The sequence below is a fragment of the Bos indicus x Bos taurus genome, chromosome 22 (genome assembly GCF_003369695.1).
Source record: "Bos indicus x Bos taurus breed Angus x Brahman F1 hybrid chromosome 22, Bos_hybrid_MaternalHap_v2.0, whole genome shotgun sequence".
Taxonomy (NCBI): domain Eukaryota; kingdom Metazoa; phylum Chordata; class Mammalia; order Artiodactyla; family Bovidae; genus Bos; species Bos indicus x Bos taurus.
Genome location: NC_040097.1, coordinates 32,670,833 through 32,693,609, shown reverse-complemented (window position 1 = coordinate 32,693,609; position 22,777 = coordinate 32,670,833). Strand labels below are relative to the sequence as shown.

Below are 22,777 nucleotides of genomic sequence, written 5' to 3'. Positions count from 1 at the left end.
GCTCATACAGGTTTCCAAAGAGCTGCTTCTCTACATGCCAGCACTTCAGAAAGACTCTGCAAACTTAGGACCCACAACCCATTACAGATGGAAAAAGAAAGATTCTGAAGGTCAAATAACTTCCCCAGCATCATCTTCTGGCTCCAAGTTGGTCCGATGGCTTGTGGTTCATGGTGATGAAGTGGGTTCACCCCAGGCTGTAATTCCCATCTTCAGAGGTCTGGTGTGGAGCACGTGGAGTATAAAACAAAACAGGTTCTCACTATAAAAGAGAGACAAAAGGAAAAGAAAAAGATGGTGTCTTGGATGGAATCATGCCTCATTCCCTAATTTTTAATCATTCCCTAATTTTGAACCTAATAAGTTAAAGAGTGGCTGGTGGTAGGAAGCAAATGAAATTCTTCCGAATGTGTTCTTTCGGGTTAGGTTCTCACATGCTTACACACTGTGTGCCAGGCACTGGGATGGGCACCGCTGGGTACAAAGGGGAATGTGCACAGCTTTCACTCCTGGATTCGTTAGACACCCACTTGTGTCTTTGAAAATGCCACGTTGTTCTGTTCTTTGCTTACCCGAGTCGTGGGTCACCTCTGTCCTCCCTGACTAATGGGGTTCTAATAAGCCTGTTCCAATAAGAAAGGGAAGTGGTGTAACATAATGATTACTCTTGTAAAGAAAATAACTAACAGATGGACCCGGGCGTTCATCTTTCTCCCCCACCCCGTGAGTCTGTTTATGGGGAGCCTAAGGGGCGGAGCCACAGTGCAGCCCGAGTGTACATGGGCCCTGCAGTGGTCCCTTCTCCAGGAAGGGGAGTCTGATGAGCTTTTCCCCTGGCAGAGGACCTGTGCAGAAATGAGTCCTGGACAGAGGGGTCACCCTAGAATTTTGTGAGAAGCTGTTTTCAGGTGCCCTGTGTCTTTGCTGCACATTATCAGGAAGGGGGTGAAGTCCCATTCAGGTTGCACGTCAGGGTTGGATGCAAGCCTGTGTCACCGGCAGCTCCAGGGTACCCTGAATTGAGCTGGTGTGTGATTAGTATCAAACCCTGGAGTCAATGATATGCAGGCTCCTGTGCTCCTTCTGCCTCATTGTTGAGGGTCTCTGGGAGGATCCTCTAATCTCCTGTTAGCCTTAACTGTCTCATCTCTAAAATGGGCTAATGTTATGCACATATGGGACAGGCTTTAGGATAAAATGAAAGTGTTTGAAAGTGTTAGCTGCTCAGTTGTGTCCAACTGTTTGCAACCCCATGGACTGGAGCCCACCAGACTCCTCTGTCCATGGAATTCTCCAGTCGAGAATGCTGGAGTGGGTACCATTCCCTTCTCCAGGGGATCTTCCTGACCCAGGGATCGAACTGGCTCTCCTGCAGGCAGGATCCTAATCAGGCTTACCGAGCATTTGTTGAACATTTATTAAGTACCTGTAGGTTTGGGGTTCTTCTCCAAGTAAATCACTGAAGAAACTTTAGAAATTGAAGATGGTTTAATGGAGAAGAAGGAAAGGGATCTTTTATTCAAAGGATCACAGGCTCATTGCAAGCCTCAGTCTGCCCCTGGGTAACCCGTTCTCTGGGTGTCTCTTCTCTAACTGCTTGTCAGTGCTGGAGACTTTGAGAAAGAGGGATGTTCATGTCAGTTGCACTGCATCTGGGTAACAGCTCTGGGCTGTACCTAAAGCTGCAAACAAAATATGCTTACTGCATGTTTATGTGTATTCATTTGTCCTTTTGCAGTTACCAAACTAACGAGAGGTCAGTTCAGTTCATATGCTCAGTCACATCTGACTCTTTGCAACCCCATGGACTGCAGCACGCCAGGCCTCCCTGTCCATCACCAACTCCCGGAATTTACTCAAACTCATGTCCATTGATTTATTTGGTGATGAGAACCAGCCATCTCATCTTCTGTCACCCCCTTCTCCTCCTGCCCTCAGTCTTGCCCAGCATCAGGGTCTTTTCCACCAAGCTGGCTCTTTTCATCAGGTATACGAAGTATTGGAGCTTCAGCATCAGTCCTTCCAATGAATATTCAAGACTGATTTCCTTCGGGGTTGACTGGTTTGATCTCCTTGCAGTCCAAGGGACTCTCAAGAGTCTTCTCCAAAACCACAGTTCAAGAGCATCAATTCTTCAGCACTCAGCTTTCTTTATGGTCCAACTCTTTATATCCATACATGACTACTGGAAAAACAAGAGGAGGGGTGGCAGGCCAAACTCCCACCATCCTATAAGCGGGAACATAGGACATTACAGCTGGGTAGCCTTTGCTTTGTTTCTGATTTGGAGGAGAAAATGCTCTGGGTTGGGTGACTGGATGGTCATATCTCAAAAACGGAAACCACCTTGCAGTCCATCAAGTGGAAATGGGAAAACGCTGTAGTCCCTTAAGTTAGTTTGTTGTGTCCGTGAAAATGTCGCCTGGAGGTGTTCTCCAGAAAAGCGAATGAGCAGATGATAAAAATGAGAGACACAGTCTTGAAATCAGACTCATGCAAATGGAGAAGTAGACTTGGGGGTTTCTCAGGTTATTTAAATATAACAGCAACAGGCTAAAAATATGTGTATATTTTGGCCTAGGGCGACACTGACAATCCGTGCTTAATTTCTGAGGGTATTCTTCAAAACCATCTTGTTTGGCTTATGGATGCATGTTTCCTAGTCTGTGGCTCCAGGAAATCTTTGTCCTTTTTGCCTGTCCCCCCACGCCCTTGATCTCTCTTCATCCTCCCTATTCTCGTGGCAGGTACATGCTGCTAATACCACTGTTAATCTCATCCATTTCCAATTTGTTTTCAAGCATCATTCTCTAAGACTCCCTTTGGTCTTAGGCGTGAGCAGTTTCCCCTTCTGCTCTTCCTCCAAGAACACCTTCTTCAGAACTGAGGTTGCAATTACAGGGAGGGCTTAGTCCAGGCTGCTTCCCCATTAAAAACATATTTTGACTGACGAAGAGGACCGAAGCATCTCAGTTCGGAGAAAGAGAAGGCATTCCATCTCTTTGGGAGAGAATGTCTGGTGGCCAGCTCTGTCTCCTGGTCCCCCCAGCCCCGCCCTCCACATTTTTGCCCTCTCTTGTCACTAGTCAGCAGACAGAGCTGTTTCCCAGCTGTGCGAGTCTTTGAGAGCTTTGCATAATCTGAGGCTGAGAGGTGTCGCGTCATCCCAGATATGCAGACGAGTGGTCAGTCAGTTACAGTGCTCATAACCCGCCAGGCGGCTTTCCAGTCGAGCCAGTTCTCAGCTGCGAGTCCCACGGCGGCAGTAATCAAGGAACACCCGTCACAGGGCGGAAAGGAGTTTGTAGAAAGGATCCACATTGACAGTGGCGTGGATGGACTTTGAGGGCCGCCACATAGATTAGAAGATGGCTGGCGTCCAAGTTTCTGAGGCCAGGTTGTTTGGAGGAGAGCGGTGCGGTGACTTCAGAGTGATGCTGAGAGGAAGAGGGACTGTGCCATAGAAAGACGGTTTACATTCTTGGACTTAAAACAAGAACAGCCACCATATGGTGTCTTTCTGACAAAGGACTTGTGACTTCTGTGTTTTCACCGTGACTTTTATTTCCCTCCTCTTAATCTTGTCCAGTGAGACCTTAAATTAGGCAGATTATAAATCGGGTGTTGTTTTTTTTAAACACTGATCTGGTAGTTACATGTTGGAGTATAATAGCCAAGCGTATTTTCAGCAGAACTGATTGTATGTTCCTGAACTTGGAGCTTCTATTTCTGCTTGTAATTTACCTGCTGTGGGTGGCTCATGCCACGCCCCCTTCTCCCAGGTTACTAAGTCTCTGCCCTGTCACCCTCGGAAAGACCTAAGCAGCTTCTGAGGAGACCCTGCAGTACACTGGGGGCCTGACTGTCTGCTTGAGTTGGATTCTGGGGCGGAGATGGGGGGCTGAGCATCTGTTAGAGCTTCGTGCCTGCTTCCCACGGAACCAGTCCTGGCTGGACTCCAGAATATGAAGGCATCTTTATTTCCCATCCCCAAGTTAGCGCTGTAAGTCAGAGCTCATTGCCCTCCCAAGTCCTGGCTCTGGAGGGAAGAGACCCTGCCATTCAGGAAGAGTAATAAAATAGGGGGCGACTCTAGGAAAAGCTGCCAAGGAGGTACCATCTCTTTTCCATTTTTGTTGCCCCCCCTATCAAGTTCTCTCACTTTAAATTTTTGTTGGAATATAGCTGCTTTACAATGCTGCTCTTTGCTCAAAATTCTCCAAGCCAGGCTTCAGCAATACGTGAACCGTGAACTTCCAGATGTTCAAGCTGGTTTTAGAAAATGCAGAGGAACCAGAGACCAAATTGCCAACATCTGCTGGATCATGGAAAAAGCAAGAGAGTTCCAGAAAAACATCTATTTCTGCTTTATTGACTATGCCAAAGCCTTTGACTGTGTGGATCACAATAAACTGTGGAAAATTCTGAAAGAGATAGGAATACCAGACCACCTGACCTGCCTCTTGAGAAGTTTGTATGCAGGTTAGGAAGCAATAGTTAGAACTGGACATGGAACAACAGACTGGTTCCAAATAGGAAAAGGAGTACGTCAAGGCTGTATATTGTCACCCTGCTTATTTAACTTAAATGCAGAGTACATCATGAGAAATGCTGGGCTGGAAGAAGCACAAGCTGGACTCAAGATTGCCGGGAGAAATATCAATAACCTCAGATATGCAGATGACACCACCCTTATGGCAGGAAGTGAAGAGGAACTAAAAAGCCTCTTGATGAAAGTGAAAGAGGAGAGTGAAAAAGTTGGCTTAAAGCTTAACATTCAGAAAACGAAGATCATGGCATTCGGTCCCATCACTTCATGGGAAATAGATGGGGAAACAGTGGAAACAGTGTCAGACTTTATTTTTCTGGGCTCCAAAATCACTGCAGATGGTGACTGCAGCCATGAAATTAAAAGACGCTTACTCCTTGGAAGGCAAGTTATGACCAACCTAGATAGCATATTGAAAAACAGAGACATGACTTTGCCAACAAAGGTCCATCTAGTCAAGGCCATGGTTTTTCCAGTGGTCATGTGTGGATGTGAGAGTTGGACTGTGAAGAAGGCTGAGCGCCGAAGAGTCGATGCTTTTGAACTGTGGTGTTGGAGAAGACTCTTGAGAGTCCCTTGGACTGCAAGGAGATCCAACCAGTCCATTCTGAAGGAGATCAGCCCTGGGATTTCTTTGGAAGGAATGATGCTAAAGCTGAAACTCCAGTACATTGGCCACCTCATGCGAAGAGTTGACTCATTGGAAAAGACTCTGATGTTGGGAGGGGGTGGGGGCAGGAGGAAAAGGGGACAACAGAGGATGAGATGGCTGGATGGCATCACTGACTTGATGGATGTGAGTCTGAGTGAACTCCGGGAGTTGGTGATGGACAGAGAGGCCTGGCGTGCTGCGATTCACGGGGTCGCAAAGAGTCGGACACGACTGAGCGAATGAACTGAACTAAACAATGCTGCTCTTAATTCCTGTTGTATCGCAAAGTGAGTCAACTATATGTACACATATATCCCCTCTTTTTTTTGCATTTCCATCCCATTTAGGTCACCACAGAGCACTGAGTAGAGTTCCCTATGCTAGCAGTCCCTGACCTCTTTGTTACCAGGGACCAGTTTCACGGAAGACAGTCGTTTCCAGGGGCTGGGGATGGTTTCGGGATGATTCAGTATGATTTACTGTGCTCTTCATGTCTCTTATTATTACATCGGCTCCACCTGAAGTCATCAGTCCTTAGATCCCGGAGGCTGGGCACGCCTGCCCTGTGCTGTAAGGGGGTTCTCATTAGTTACCTGTTTTATACACAGTGTCAATAGTGTGTATACGTCACTCCCAATCTCTCCCTTTCCCTTTCTTCTCAGCCCATCAAGACTCAGTTCTCTGGTAGAATTGGAAGCTGTCCCAGTGTCTCAGCAGCCCTCCGGTGTCCTCTGTTCCCAGCTCCTTCCTCCACTGTCCGTATCCAAGTCCGCACTTTCTTTGACTTGATGTCTCTTCTGTCCTGTCGTGAGGACATCTCCTTCCATGCCTGGGGACATCCTTCGTCTGATTTCCCTCCTCACGCTCCAGCCATGATCAGTACCCTCTGCCCATCCTATCTCCTCGGCCCTGAAGCTCCAGGTTCAGGCCGAGCTGTTCCCCTTGTCTGTATCATGTCTCTTTCCCACCGCCTCCAGAATAAAATCTGCCTCCTGGCCCTTCAGCAGCCCTCCAAGACCGTGCTGCTCTTTCTCCAGACTTGGGAAGAGGAGAAATGTGTACGTGGATATAGTTCCCATTTGAGGGCCAGATGTTGTGATGAACATGTAACTGTCTTGGGCCTCAGCTCTCCCAGACTTGCTGTAGACTAAGTTAATTTAGGATTAGACATTCTCCATTTCTGGGGTTTTGTAGCAGAGTCATTTATGTGGTCAGAGAGTACCATGGTGCTGTGCTTGGCTCATGTCTGGAGTCCTTGCTATTGGCCAAGCCCGGTACAGAGGCACTGGGCAGGAATAGTCCCATCTCATTCATGTTTCGGAAGAAGCCATCATTCTCCTCCTCCTCAGAAGGAAAAAACTAAAATCACGTTCTGACTCCAAAGTCCAGGATCTTAACCGTCACCCTGTTCCTGTGAAGGGCACTGTATTCTTATGACACCGTTTAGGGTATAATAGAAACTCTGATCTTTGCCACTGTTGGTGCATAGTCCAAATAAGCCTTGCTTAAAACTCTAATTAGAAAACAAATTAGATGTCTAATCCTTCCTGACATTTTAATGTGAAGACTGAGTATTTTGAGGCAAAGGGGTTTAGGATAGGGTGCACACATTTACCAGCACAGGAGCAAGAACTTGGCTGTTGGAGTCCGTGGGTTGGGTTCCAACCCCGCCCCTCCCTCTTGGCAGCCACGTGATCTTCAGCAAGTGTATGCGATTCTCAGAGCCTCAGTTTCCCAGGTACAGAGCTTTGATATAATACCTGCCTCAAAAGCCTGATGTTTTGGTTACTCAGTTGTTTATGTGAAAGAGAGCTCTTTCCCATCTTTTATTTTGTTATATCAAGACATTGAGAAAGTTTCAAAGCATGGGTCATGATAAACTACCAAGACAGAGCAATATTAATTAAATTTTCCTTTAGATGAATGATGTTACTTACAAATGTAACATCTGTGAACAGTTGGGAAAGCAGCATTGATGAGAGCCTTTGTCCTTATTCCATTTATCCATCTCTTGAGATCTTTGAGGCTCAGATGGTAAAGAATCTGCCTACAATGCAGGAGACCCAGATTTGATCTCTGGTTTGGGAAGAGCCCCTAGAAAAGGGAAAGGCAATCCGCTCCAGTATTCTTGCCTAGAGAATCCCATGGACAGGGGAGCCTGAAGAGCTATAGCCCATGGGGTCACAAAGAGTTGGACATGACTGAGTGACTGACACTTTCACTTTCTTTGCTTTACTGGGTAGAGTATAACTGAATGAGAATCATTTAAATACCCTCTATCCTGATACACTTTGAACCCAGGAACAGATTAAATCATTAATCAGAAATTAATCTGTTAACATGGTATTATGTGAAGCCTCCTGTTAAAATTCTCTATTAACATTTCTTCTGAAGAATCAGAAAGTAAACAAAAGTAGTTCAGGTTGCTTAGGGGGAAGGAAGTGGAAAGGAAAAATCAGAATGGAGCTCAGGGTGTCGGAGAAAAGAAACTGACCTTTGAGAGTTAGAGAAATGAAAGTAATTCAGTCTAGCCAGAGCATTTCTCTTCTCTGTCATCACTCCCAGCATCATGTGTTGAAACTTCCATGTGGTGGCTCAGTCCTGTAAATTAGTCCTAAAATAGGCAATGTCACCTAAAGCCAGTGTGTAAGCCTGCTGGACAACAGACTGGGTCAACACACTTCTAGAAAAAGAGAACATGCTCTCTTAGCTCCTGCGGTTGATTGCATCTGGCAGGGAGGGTTAGAGGGTTAACTTGACTGTTAACTTGATCAGTCTTTGCAGATTGATGTTTGGCTAAATGATGTTGTTTCAGGCATTGTCTCAGTTGGTCTCCATTGTCCCTGGAAAGAGATCTCTGAGTTTGGGACCAGACCTAGGTGTTTCTGGGTATCTCAGGCTGGATCTTTTGGAGATTAATAGTTTAATAAAGAGTTTAGAGTTCTGTTCTGGTACTGGTTTCCTGGCCAAGACCTCCTATAATAAGTTTCTTTGTGGAACTTTTTGGAATGCCATCAAGGGAATCAGCTTGGGTGGGACCTCAGATGTTGCCAGGTTACATGGCAGTCTTCTACATCCACACAAGAAAGACAGTGTAGAGAGTTGCAGTCTAGAATCTAGGAGATCATGGGTTTAAATGCCAGTGACCTCTTACTAGCTTCTTGACAAGCTTTTTTAATCCTCCCAATCTTCCCACCTATATCTTGAGAATGGTAATAGTGCCAGTTGATAAGATTGGTTGGATTATTAGACAAAATAAAGCACTTAAGTGCTCAGTATAATTTCCAACACATGATAAAGAGCCAGTAAAAGTTAGCTGTTATTGTTGTTAATGTAATATGATTTCTTTATTTTTCATTTAAAAAAAAAATAGTTATCACACAGTAGATTTAAAACGAGTCTGTTTTAATCATTTAGCTGTGCATTCTCCTTTTTGCCTCATTTGAGGTTGTCCAACCAGAGCTATCTGCCTTAGATTACTGTGACCTGGCAGTTTCTATTATTGATTAGTTATGAAAGCCAGAAATGTAAGCTATGTATGATAACTCACTCAAATTCCCATGTATTTCTTTTTCAGCTAAGATAAAGCAAGATGTGGACTTAGCAACCTTTTCCATTTCCAAGGCAGAAAGATATAAACTGTTTAAGTTTGCAAAACATTACATTTACATCTCCAAACTATTAGGGTTATTCTGCAAGGTTTAGTCTCGCTGTTGGTTCAAATTAATGATAAAGATTGATACCATTGATGAAAGTGAAAGTGAAAGTCACTCAGTCGTGTCCGACTCTTTGTGACCCCATGGACTATACAGGCCATGGAATTCTCTAGGCCAGAATACTGGAGTGGGTAGCCATTCCCTTCTCCAGCGGGTTTTCCCAACCCAGGAATCAAATCCGGGTCTCCTGCATTGCAGGCGGATTCTTTTACCAACTGAGCTACCAGGGAAACTAGATGCTCTGAATGGTGGTACTGTGGATTGGATTTTTTTTTTTTTAAGTAAGTAAATGGTTATCATTAATGAGGCTCTGCTGTTTTTTGTTAAGTATGGTAGCTTGATAGAGACTGGGTTCTCTTATATTTATATACTCTATCTGTAACGAGTAAGTGACAGAAATGAATCTTTTGTTTCAATCTGAAGAAATGAAGACTTTGTTATTTTGTTCTTATAGAATATGTAGTTATTTCCGTCAGAAACAGCCTGTTTCTAATAGTAAATTATCATTTTCATTTTGTACAGCGTTTTCGTAATTGATGCTAACTTCTGTGACATTTTTGAAAATATTTCGAGTTCTGCAATATACTAACTAGTCAGGAGAAACAGGCTTGTTTACTGAGAATGTTAAGCCCAGGGAGATAATTTTACACATTGAAATCTATTAATCTTTAATGTATGTGTGAATGTGCGTGTGGCTATGTTGTGCATTTTTCCTGGCCAAATACGGAACAGGGTTTTACATTGACAATGGGGGAACAGTATTTTACATTGAAAATGGTGGCAGAAAAAAACCACTGGGCACTGCAGGTCAGAAAGTGTGGCTTTCTTTGCCTGCATGGTGGTCAAGTCAGATAGCTGCATTCATGTCATTCAAATATTGCCATTTATTCCCCCCCCACCCCTGCCAAAGTATAAGGCACAAGTTGCACCAGGAAGCAGTAAATATCCGAATAAAACCTCTTTTGTGATAAGCTGTTAGTGCTGTTTTTGAGAAAGCATATAATGAAATATTTCATACTTTTTTTTAAATGCCACATTTAAATGATACCCTGTTTAAACAGAAAATGTGAGTGAAGCAATTGCAAATTTATAGCCAGTGCATGTGGACCTTTGCATACCATTCGAATAGTTGGGACCCTTTCAGTGGTATATCTGTGAGTTTAGCATTTATGTCAAAGCCTATTAAGTGATAGTTTGCACAGAAGGTGAGATCTATTTTTATCTATCTGTCTATTACTGGAGAGTGTTGGTTGGGGGGCCCTGGCATCTCCCTCTTCTTTGACTGTTGAACATTGTGCCTCTGAGACCTGCCGGGGCCACTTCTGCTTATTTGATTTAAAGTGGCTCACGTGGTCCCACCTGCCTTAAACAGAGTGTTTTCTGTTCAGCAGTCTGCGTCTCCTCAGGACTGGACAGTCATTACTTTGTGAAAATGCCCCCTCCTCCCTTTTTAGTAAGATTCAGGATTTTCCTTGTTCCCACCCATGTTTGAGTCTGACTTTTTAAGCGCTGTTTCTCCCCCTAAGTCTCCCAAACACAAATGATGAAAACAGCCAGCCTATGGTGGGCGGGCCAAAGCAAAGATGTGTGTGCAGAGCAAGGTGTCACCGAGAGAAAATGTTTGTTACTTCTGTCTGGATGTCTTCAGATATTCTTAAGTGCTCACCGCAGGGTCTGATGGGATCTAGAAATGTTTGTAATCTCCTCAACACAGACCAGAGTTTCAGCATGAGCCTCCCAAATTTTCTGGGTTAAACTTCTCTAGAGATACAGGTTGACAATCCATGAGTCCATTTAGATAGAAAATTACCCCCATTGTTTTCCTAAATGTTAATGAAATGTTGAACTCATTTATTCCCTGCAGGGTGAAGAAACAAAAAGCCTGACTCTAGTCCTGCATCGGGACTCTGGCTCCTTGGGATTCAACATCATTGGTGGCCGGCCGTGTGTGGTATGTTAGTTGTTGAGATGGATTTTACAGGTCCTTGATGTAGCTGGGAAAGGGATCAAGAACTGGGCTGTGAAGGGTAGGAAACCTTGCTCACTTCATTCTGCTCTAGTTAGAGTTCATTGTGCCTTTATCATCTTCACACCCGGGATTTTTTATCATCTTGTTTTTTACTAAGGCATAGTTGATTTACATGTTGTGTTAATTGCGGGTGTACAGCAAAGTGATTTGGTTGGGGGGATTAGTTGTGGTCTCCTAATGTAGCCTTGTCCTAGTCATACAATAGCTAATCCTAGCTGTTTAGCTTTGAAGAGTTCATGTCTAGTTTGATAGCAGTTGAACTGCGAAAAGTCATGTTAATATGTGTGGAATTCTGCTCAGTTTAATGAGACAGCCTGGATAGGAGGGAAGCCTGGGAGAGAATGGATACATGTATATGTATGACTGAGTTCCTTCACTGTTTACCTGAAACTGTCACATTGTTAATTGTCTATGTGCTGTGTTTAGTCACTCAGTCATGTCCGACTCTTTGCAAGCCCCTGGACTTTAGCCCGCCAAGCTCCTCTGTCCATGGGGATTCTCCAGGGAAGAATACTGGAGTGGGTTGCCATGCCCTCCATCCAGGGGATCTTCCCAACCCAGGGATCGAACCCAGGTCTCCCACATTGCAGGTGGATTCTTTACTATCTGAACCACTAGGGAAGCCCAAGAATACTGGAGTGGGTAGCCTATCCCTTCTCCAGCGGATCTTCCCAGCCCAGGAATCAAATCAGGGTCTCATTCATTGCAGGTGGATTCTTTACCAGCTGAGCTACCCCCTCAATACAAAATAAGTTTAAAAGAAGAAAGGATTGTGCACTTACACTGAGGGGCTTTGCTGGAGTCGGGGCTCCAAGGCTGGCAGTCTTGTCAGGACTTCTACCCACCTTTCATCAGTCAGGGGCCATTCCCTCATTTGTGGGCTGGTGTATCCTTTGCGCTTCCCTCTCACTGGAGCTGTTTGTTCACCCCATTCATCATGATCCCCTCCTCCAGAAAGGGGAGGCTGAATTCAGATCTGTTGATTTAACTGCCAGGAAAATGTCTGCTGAGAGGGCTCTGGGGAGGTGGCAGAGGATATGTTCTGGAGTCTCACCTTTCATGTGGGGTGCCCAAAGTATGTGTCATCTCTTGTTCTTTTCCTTTTCCCAGCCTTTCCTCATTTGTCTCAGATAGTAAAGAATCTGCCTGCAGTGAGGGAGACCCAGGTTCAGTTCTTGGGTAGGGAAGATCCCCTGGCGAAGGCAATGGCACCCCACTCCAATATTCTTGCCTGGAGAATCCCATGGACAGAGGAGCCTGGTGGGCTGTAGTCCATGGGGTTGCAAAGAGCTGGACACAACTGATCAACTAAAATCAAACATCTTCCTCATTAGTCAGCTTAAGAGGAAAATAGTCAAGGAAAAGGGAAAGAAAAATCAGATTCACTCATTCAACAGTTAAGCATTATACATGGGCTATTTGCTAGGGACTTGAAGATATTGGCTGGGGAGACTGGATCCCTCTGGTCACTGAGTTTATGTCCTGGGTGATATAAGGCAAGAAACAAGTATAAAGAGTAATTACAGATTGGGAGAAGTACAATGAAGGGGAAAAAATGGGAGGATGGCTATGCTACATACCAAGGAGCAAGGGGCATCATTGCCCAGAGTGTTTAGGAAAGAGGGGAAGGGATATAAAGCCAAATCCTAAAGGATAAGAAGATGTCAGCCATCTGGATGTAACTAATGTTTGCCCCGCCTTCATGGAGCTCATGTCCAGGTGGAGAAACTGATGAATTAGAGAGGGAAGCACTGTTCTCACTGATAAAACTCTGTGCCTGAGTTCAGCTAAAGATGCTTTGGGAGGCAGTTAGCCCTGGGGAATAAGGCATCATGGGGCAGGCCATTGAAGCTGGGTTCTGAAGAATGAGTAGGAGTTTGCTAGATCAGAGGTCCATGTATAATATATTTAGTTGAACAATCTTCACTTCAGTTGCTCAGTTGTGTCCGACTCTTTACGACCCCATGAATCACAGCACGCCAGGCCTCCCTGTCCATCACCAATTCCCGGAGTTCAACCAAACTCATGTCCATCGCATCGGTGATGCCATCTGGCCATCTCACCCTCTGTCGTCCCCTTTTCCTCCTGCCCCCAATCCCTCCCATCGTCAGAGTCTTTTCCAATGAGTCAACTCTTCGCATAAGGTGACCAAAGTATTGGAGTTTCAGCTTTAGCATCATTCCTTCCAAAGAACACCCAGGATTGATCTCCTTTAGAATGGACTTGTTGGATCTCCTTACAGTCCAAGGGACCCACTGTAGGAAAAAATTTGGACATAGTTGGTTACAAATTATACATATATTTACTATGAAACTAATATTACCTGTCTTATAAAAGCTACATGCTAAAGAATCATTTAAATGATGAAATTAAAATATGAATATGATTTTTAATATACTGTTTCATCATTCCACTGTGTTTCATTGCAAGTACCCATCTTTGAAGGCCACTGAGATAAAAGAAAGTGGACAGACCCAGGGAAACCTGGCCAAGGACAAAGACAGAGCTGAGGAGTGGCAGGACGTGGTCAGAAAGAGACCAGAGAAGAAGAGGCGGGTTGTGATTAAATTCCCTTTGCTTTTGGCCAAAGCCACAGTTTCAACAACAAACGAGCATGGTTTATTGCAAGAAAATGACAGCTTAATAGTAGGTGGTACATAGTCATTAAAATGATTAACTGATACATGATTTGCCTTGTAAAATATGTTTTAAAAAGAACACTTCTAAATGATGAGGTTAAAATAGAATGAAGGTTGGTTAGGGCAGGGAGCTGTCCGTCTTGCCTGAGCCCTAGGGATGTGGGCATACCCTTGTTCTTCCCATCATCTTAGGGGAATTCTTAAACTAAAATGATCTCTGTGCTCAATCACTCAGACATTTCCTACTCTTTGCAACCCCATAGACCATAGCCTACCAGGCTCCTCTGTCCATGGAATTTCCCAGACAAGAATACTGGAGTGGGTTGCCATTTCCTTCGCCAGGGTATCTTCCCAACCCAGGGACTGAAACCAGGTCTCTTGTGTCTCCTCCATTGGCAGGCAGATTCTCTACCACTACCACCATTTGGGACACCCCAAATTATGTCAGCTTGGGACTTGTTTGCTTTTCCTTTTTTTTTTCTGGTTGCCTGCCATCCCAGGCAGCATGTCTTGGTGCTGCTCTGATTCAGTCCCTGCTGCTGAGGGTCAGGCTTTCCAGCTGTGAGAAGGGCTGAGGGAGCCAAATCGGGTTTGACTGGCTCAGTCATGGTCCCAGGATCCCAGGGACTCAGTCCTCCACCTTATCATCGGGAGACGTGTTTTGCCACTTGGCACATGTAACAAGACAGTTGGCTACAGTTGGTTTTTATTCATAATTATTCATTCTCTCCCTATCCATCATTACCGTTACCATTTTAAGAAACAACTACAGTAAAGAAAGATGCTTTTCATTTTTAGACAGTTTGAAAGCTTCTGTAGCCCAAAGAGTCCAAACCAGGAAGCCCTCTTCTCTGCACACCAAAGCTTATATATAGAAAAGGGGAGCCTGAATTTTGCAAAATGCCTGAAGTGGAGAGGCAAACTCATGGCTTGGCAATTGTTGTCATCCAACAACGGGAAAGCCCACAAAGATGGTATTTCATTTCTGCACCTCCCCAGGGATGAAAGGATGCTTCCAAGTTCACTAGAATGCAGTTTGGTTTTGTTTTTCTCAGACTTACCAAAAAATATGTTTTAGGTCATTTTCTTTTTCCTTTAAAAAAGTGGTATAAGCACAAACTAGACTGATTTTTGAAGCATTAAAGGGCTCTCGGCTTATGTGGTCTTTTTGCAAGAACTCTGTGGATAGCCCTGGGGAGGGAAATGGAATTCCATATGCATGTGTTTGCCATCATGTTTTTAAAAACGTGTCCTGATTAGCAGCAGCAGCATAATAAAACCTAAATGGATTCTGCCCTGTTGCCTGGAAATCTGGCAGGTCATTGAGAACATGCTAAAAAGCCAGGATGAGCAACAATGTGTTCTCATTGTTAGTTACTGGAAGTAGAAGGCAGGGCGAATGACGTGTGTGTTTCCCAAGGAATCCCTGTGTTGGATGCTTGGTTGAGTTGTGATATAAGCCCAGCGGGGGGCTCTGACATAAGGCTTTTCATTGCACCATGCAGTACGTAATGCTCTTATCAAAATCACATCACCCATTCACGAGTGCTAAGGTCCCTGAAGAAACAGCAGCCAGTCTGGTGTATCAGACCTTCGGCCTTTGGCAAGTTTACTTCATTGTCTGGCACCCCTGGGATGGAAACAAGCCCTTTCATTTTTCTGTTTCTCAGGCCAGCAAACCCAAACAAATCCTAAGTCATTTTGGTTCACCTTGGTGCATAGCTGTGCCTTAAAATGTGTTAGGAGAGGAGCCTCCAAACAAAGAATAGAGAGAGGTGTTCTGAGAGGATCAGGAATGTTCTGATTTGGTTTTCTCTGATTTTGTGCTTTCTATGTTTTTTACATTCTGTTCCCATCCCTTATCACAGTCTTCATATGACCTCAGTTTGGTGTTTGCTCTTGCCTGTCCCTCTCTGATTTTTGCTGGGACTTTCTGATGCGCCTTAAGATAAATAATTCTGTTCAAATGTATTATTCTGCAAAACGAGCCAAAACCAAAATCTCAGCCCCTATCTCCTCCTTCCTCCCCAGCCGAGAAATGCAAAGCAGTTCAATCAGAGTAAACACAGATCTCTTCATTTGATGTATTGACGTCACCTCTTACGGAACTTAAGCTTGTCCATAAATCCTTTGTGGTCATTTGAGACTCTTCAGGGTCCTCTGGTGGAATATTCCATAGCCTGGAATGCTGTATTTCTGAATTCATGTGTATTTTTGAAATTTTTCTCAATGGGAGACAATGTTGCATTTAGAGTTTGTGTAAGAGAATCAGCCTATCCTTAGTTGGAAACAAACCTTTGCCACTTTTTAGCTGTATGACCTTGAGTAGGTCAATTAACCTGTCTCAGATTTCTTTCATCTATGAAATGGATATTTATACTACTTACCAGTACTTGTGGCTCTTATGAGGATTAAATGATAGACAGAGAACACTCATTATGTACCTGGCTGCTGTTGTTTAGCTGACTCTGCGACCCCCTGGATTGTAGCCCATCAGGCTCCTCTGTCCATGGGATTTCCCAGGCAAGAGTACTAGAGTGGGTTGCCATTTCGTTCTCCAGAGGATCTTTCCGACCCAGGGATCAAACCCGTGTCTCCTTTTTTAGCTGATGATTCTTTACCAGTGAGCCACCTGGGAAGCTCCATGTACCTGGTACCTGGTGTGCACTCAGTAAATAGAAGCTGTCGCACTTCTCTGTGCTTCTGTCTGAGATATGCTTGCGACTTGTGCGTTGTTAGTAGTGGCTGTGAGAGAGAGAGGAGTCTCAAAGAGATTCAGGCGGGAAAGGGTTAGTGTGCGCTAGGCCCGAGGGAAGGGCTGCCATGCTGGGCAGTGGTGTCTTTGTGGGCCGGCTGATCCAGCTCAGCGCCCACAGTCTTACTGATCCAGCCCCCTGGAAGAGTGTTGAGGGAACCCAGATGGCAGTGGGAGATTTATCTTTGTCTTGTGGGGATAGATGTTGGGAACAACCCTTAATGCTCATTTTACATTGTGATTTTAGTTTCTTTTGAGTCCTATTATAACATTATATAGTGTTGTGTGTGTGTCTTTGTGAGCAGCGGGGCAGGGAGGGGAGAGCAGAGTTGGGGAGTGTGCGTTTTCCCACTGTGGGTTCCTGTTGTTAGACTTCAGGGGGTAGACTTCAAAGTCATCTCTCTCCATCTTTAGAATATAGGGTTTGGGGGTTGTTTAATTTTTTAACAAATGGAATTTTGATGTATTTGCATTTGATGTATTTGTATTTTACAAATTTGATGTATTTGTACAGAGAAATGATTACTGAAGTAGATGTTCTTACGGCATTATGGCAGGGAAATCACCAAGATGGTGGATTTGGGAGTTTTTTGTGGAACATCCTGAATTTACTTCCTAAATCCTTTTGTTCGGAAACAACACTCACTTTTGCCGTTTCATTTCTAAATCCATCTGTTAATCACTAGAAATTTAGTCCATGCTCTTGGAAAGTATTCATCCCAATGCTGTTTGGAAAGAAGTTCATGAACAAGCTGTGAGGGGTTTTTTTGTTTTGTTTTGTTTTGTTTTTTTAATGAGTTTGTTGAAGCTTTGTTATTTTAAATAAAGGAAAGACTTTGAGCAGTGAGCTGTCTTCTTTCCCAGAGACTTTCAGACTGGAGTTTGAAAGATCTAAAGGGATTCAAAGAGATTGGAGATCAGAATTCATTAGGATTGAAGAGGTGGGGGCTGGTTCGTGGTGGGGTTTTCTGATGCAAATCACAAGAAAAATCAAAAGCCTATTTTCACCATCAGATTATTGAATTTAAAATTTTAACATTACACTTGTGCTTGTAAGGATATGAGAATATACTTTGTTGAATGAGCTATCAGTAGAGGCTCTCTGAAGGGTAACTTGGCAACATCAATAAAATATGCATACTCTCAACCCAGCGATTCCATTGCTAGGGATTTGCAGCAATATATACTAGCGAAGGTCTTTATTTAAAAATACAGGTAGAAAGGTATTGGAGGTGCTACTGTCTCTAATAGCGACTAACTGGTGTTAGTAGCTCAGTTGTGTCTGATTCTTTGCAACTCCATGGACTGTAGCCTGCCAGACTTATCTGTCCATGAACCCAGGTCTTCTGCGTTACGGGCAGATTCTTTACTGTCTCAGCCAGCAGGGAAGCAACAACTGGAAACAGTACTAATTACTCCTGTGTGAGGATTGATTGTCTAGTCACTTAAGGAAATGAGGGTGATGGTGGGTCAGATGGTGAAAAATTTCTAACATTTTTACAGTTTAGTGAAAGAGGTTGAGTGGAGCATAATCCCATTTATGTATATAAGAAAGGAATAGATACATGTTTAGGAAGGGGATGGGCTTCCCTGGTGGCTCAGGTGGTGAAGAATCTGCCTGCAATGCAGGAGACATGGGTTCAGTCCCTTGGTCAGGTAGATCCCTTGGAGAAGGACATTACAACCCACTCCAGTATCCTTTCCTGGGAAATCCCATGGACAGAGGAGCCTGGCGGGCTACAGTCTATGGGGTTGCAAAGAGTTGAACATGACTGAAAGACTAAGACTTTCACTTAGGAAGGGATACATTAAAATGTTTTGGCCAGTCCAGATTCGATGCAGGATACAGGAAGCTTGGGGCTGATGCACTGGGATGACCCAGAGGGATGGTATGGGGAGGGAGGTGGAAAGGGGGTTCAGGATGGGGAACACGTGTACACCCATGGCGGATGCATGTTGATGTATGGCAAAACCAATACAATATTGTAAAGTAAAAAAAAAAAAAAATGTTTTGGAAAGGGACTTCCTGGCAGTCCAGTGGTTAAGATTCTTGAGTTTCCACTGCAGAGGGCAGAGGTTCCATCCCTGGTCAGAGAACTGAGATCCCATATGCTGTGCGGCCTGGCCAAAGAAAAAATGTTTTAGAAAGGATGGATTAACTGCCAATCAATGCTACAAAGGGATAGAAGGACTGTGGGTTGGAGATGGAAGGGACTTACCATTTTATACCTTTTGGTCTGACTCGAATTATTTTACAATGTGTTCATTTTAGTTTAAAACAGATATGAGGGGAAACAGCTGACTTCTACCCCCTTGCCACAAGTGACACCAGCAAGAGTCCATTACTGTTTTAAGAGTGTTGGCTTGATTTTCACGATCAACTTAATGCCTAGCATTCATGCCTCTGTTTTTTTAACCCAAAGGACAACCAAGATGGATCGTCCAGTGAAGGAATCTTTGTATCCAAAATAGTTGACAGCGGGCCGGCAGCCAAGGACGGAGGCCTGCAAATTCACGACAGGATTATTGAGGTATGTGAACACTGCCAGGGTCTTTTATAGGCTGAATGCCATGCAGTCTTCATCCGGCTCAAGGCTAGATGTTTGTTGGGGAGGGAGGCCTCAACTGGTGGCTGTTTGGGCGGGAGACAGATTTCTCCGATTGTGTGGGACCACATTGGGTGTTGATTGCCTTGGTGTTAAGTTTTTGTTTATATTCCGTATAGAGAAGCCAAAGTATGAGTGGCTTGTTGACGATTTGGCTCTTTTCATGCAGCTGTGCATCTGTTCTGTGTGCTTCAGTCAGAGCTTTGTGTGAAAACCACTGGGGAGCTGTGTGTTAGTTAGAACCAGATGACAAGTCCCTGTTGTGCAAATGGGGACTTGGTTCAGGTCGGCGACCAGAGGGTAATTGTGGCAGCTTCGGGATCACTCTCATGTCCTCAGAGCTCATGGCACACAATTATTTCTGCATATGTGTCATTCCCCCTTTTCTGTGTCTTGCCTGTTGTCAGTTGTACCAGTTTGACTTAAGGGTTTGCAGACAAAGATTGATTTTCAGGAGGATCACTTATCACCACTGTTCTCATTTTCAGTTCTTCACTCATCATTTTAAACTTCTGTGTAGGAGGTTTCTAGTTTTCTGCTGGGGGAGGTAGCTACTTCTGCCCAATCATAGGACCCTCGGGAATAGGGTCAGTGTCCTAGCCTGCCCGGAGCTGCTGAAAGGGAAAGAGTTGTTTGTGTGGCCTGCTTGTGTGGGCTCTCATTGCAAATTTTGATATGTGACTATTTTTTGTTTGTGATTTTGGCCATTTTGATTGTTCTTTTAATGGGTGAATACATGGGCTCAATGTGTTGGATTTTATATGAGGGGAACAAATTTAAATGTGAGAATCCAGGATGAGACGTTGAAGCCCATAAAAAGCTTCCCCATGTGCTGTTGGCATAATATAGCATGTTAAATAGGAAACTGGAAAAATGGCCCTATGACCACTGGATGTTCTATGTTCCAAACACATTTGCATAGTATCTATACTTCTTGAGTGTATTTCTGGCCTATTTCAAACCGTGGACTGACTGGAAGCTCTGGCCATGGGATAAGCCACAAGGGAGACTCACATAACCAACAGAAAAGTGGCCACATGCTTCTGGGAAGGGAACCTTGGGAAGAGAAAGATAGAGTCTCGCTTTTCTGGTCTAATTTGGATGATTTCTGCAATGTTCAAAGCAGTACAGTTCAGGGCAGTTTATATATCCTCAAGAAAATAGATGGTTATATCTCCCCAAGTAAACAAACTAAACAAGTTATGGTATAAGAGTTATTCTTTAGAAGGAGGGGATGCAGTGTGAAAACTTACTTACTAAAAGGATACTTGATCTTGTTTTAAGGACATTATTAACCATGCTACATCCTCCTTGACTTTTTGAAGAGTTCTTACACTTGGAACTCTTTCTGCTGCATGTTTTAGGGTCAGTCTTCCTACTTCCCAGGTCAGCGGAGTGGATTTTCCCTTCCAGGAATTTGCTTGGGCAGGACGCTCTTTCAAGAGTTCAAATGCATCCTTTACCGTCTTCTGTGAAGAGAGAGAGAGAATACATTTTCTGAGACTATTGTTCCAAAAGATAAGTACAGCTTCCGTTGCCAAGGGTTTGGTGGAACAGCCAGTTTCTCTAAGTAATGGAATTTCATTGCTCTTATGTTTTGCAAATGAGCACTGTACAGCTGGGCAGGATTTTCTCTTGGCAAAGCGGGGATCTGTATTTGAAGTGTTCAGTACGGTTTCTGGTAAGTCACATTCTGCTTTTGGACAGTATGTAAAATATTAATCATGTCCCACTGTTGAGATGGAAAAAGGGATGATCCCCATAGAGAAACAGTAGATGTGTAATTGCAGTTGACACCCCGTACCCTTCTCAGTCAGATTCTAATCTCTTTTGACGTGACGCAGTGATTCCCATGCCTGAAAATAATGTTCCCCGGTTCACCTCATCTCTGTCTGAGTTTATTACCAGGCATGAATTTGATTATTTTAAGTGTGCATGTGGGTTTTATCACTAAGAGTCAGGGGTTTTCTAGTTTTCCGTCAGATTGCTTCCTTTTCAGATGAGTGGGCAAACTCCCTCGAGACTTTGACTGTAAGAACTTTCATTCCGATGAAAGGATGCTTATATTAAATCCATAGGGACCGAGGGAGTCTCTTCCTCAGCAGAGTTGTCAGCAGTTACCCTGTTCCTGCTGCTCTTTGTTCCCTGAGGACGGAACTGTAGATCCCGCCCACATCAGAGCCGAGCACAGTCACCTTGGTTTTTATAAGAAATACTGTGAAATACCATCAATACTATCATGAAACAAAATTCACAACTAACTTTTATATATTGGTTTGGCCAGAACCTATTTGGTTAGGTTTCTCCGTAAGCTGGTTTACAGAAGAACCGGAATCAGCTTTCTGACCAACCCAATACATACGCACCTACTGGTGGCTATTGTACTGTCCTGGAATAGAAGAACAAAAGGGAGATCATTTATTAAAAAATGCATGGATCAGTGTGTAAACACTCAGGCACGGCAACATTAGAAGACGCTGTGATGTTTATTGCCAGATTCTGGCACCTCCGTGTGGACTCACCATGGTTACACCAGCTACTCCTCTGCTGGGTCCACGTGGGCGGTGCTGTGGATTCAGGCATCGCCCTCCACAGTTGCATTTTCCAGGGTGGTGAACAGATTGTGGTTATGATATGGCACCAAAAAAAACTGCAGTCTTCCTTTGATCTACACACATCTGTGTGTATGTATTTTTTTTTTAATTGTGGTAAAATATACGTAACGTACAGTTCACCGTGGTCGCTATTTTGAAGTGTACTTTCCTGTGGCGTTAAGTACACCCATGCAGTCGTGCAGCCATCACCACCGTCCCATCTCCAGAAGTTTTCCTCTTCCCAAACTAGAGCTGTAGCCACTAAGCCACCCCTCCTCCTGCTCACCCAGTTCCTGGTTGCCCCCTTCTACTTTCTGTTTCTATGCATTTGACGACTGTGTGCCCCATGTAAGTGGAATCACACAGCATTTCTTTTTCTGTATAAGCGAATGAGTAAACACCGTGTCCTTCAGGATTGTCTGTGTGCTTGTAGCTTGTGTCAGGATTCCTTTCTTTTTAAAGCTGAATGCTATTCTACTGTATGTGTAGAAGTATATACCATATTTTGTTTACCCATTTCTCCACTGATGGACGTTTGGCTTGCTTTCACCTTTATGCTGTGCTGAGTAATTCTGCTGAGAAAATGGGTGTGTAATCTGTATGTATTTAAATCGCAACCCCCAAAACCCCCTTAGTGTTTATATGTAAAACAGAGTTAGAGTCTGCTCTCGGGTACTTATTAAAAGTGTGTTATTTTATCTTTACTAATGTCTGGAATGATATGGGGAAGTTATCCCGAAAGTCGAATAACTCTTCACTATCCAAGACCCTGTGCAGTGTAGGGCTTCTAGCATCCCCGGTCCCCACCTCGATTTTCTTTGCGACAGTGAAAATCACTTCTGTAGATTTCCACCAGTATCTCTGGCTATGGCAGGGACCCCAAAGAGGATGACTGGGGTAGAGATTTGTCCTATTCCCAAACCTTATGATGCCAGGTGCCTTGCGCAGAAGCTTGTTCTTGCATCGTGCTCACCTCTCATTTGGTGGTGAGTGAGTTTCTCTAACAGTTGTCTGGGTTAAATGCAAGGTCCTGTTTCTGCTTTGAGATAATAAATGCAATTCTCCAAATGCAGTGAAGGCAGGACAGTAAAGCCCTCTGTCGCCAGTAACCTTGATTTTGTACGGTCCTCTGTAAATATGTGTGCATCTCGGGAGTGTTATGATTTGGAGACAGGCATGTAGTGACGCAAGTTGTGTGTCCTCAGCGGCCTTTGTGTAAATCGGTCGTTCTCTGTTT

General features: G+C 44.1%; 1 protein-coding gene across 1 annotated transcript in view; it reads left to right on the top strand.

The window, feature by feature from the left end:
- The window catches only part of PDZRN3 (PDZ domain containing ring finger 3), a 269,522-nt gene that overhangs the window by 7,313 nt on the left and 239,432 nt on the right, over positions 1 to 22,777 (top strand). The window contains exons 2-3 of the mRNA XM_027523614.1: positions 10,782 to 10,868; positions 18,764 to 18,871. Of these exons, the coding sequence (XP_027379415.1) occupies positions 10,782 to 10,868; positions 18,764 to 18,871 (195 nt within the window). The remainder of the gene's footprint in view (positions 1 to 10,781; positions 10,869 to 18,763; positions 18,872 to 22,777) is intronic.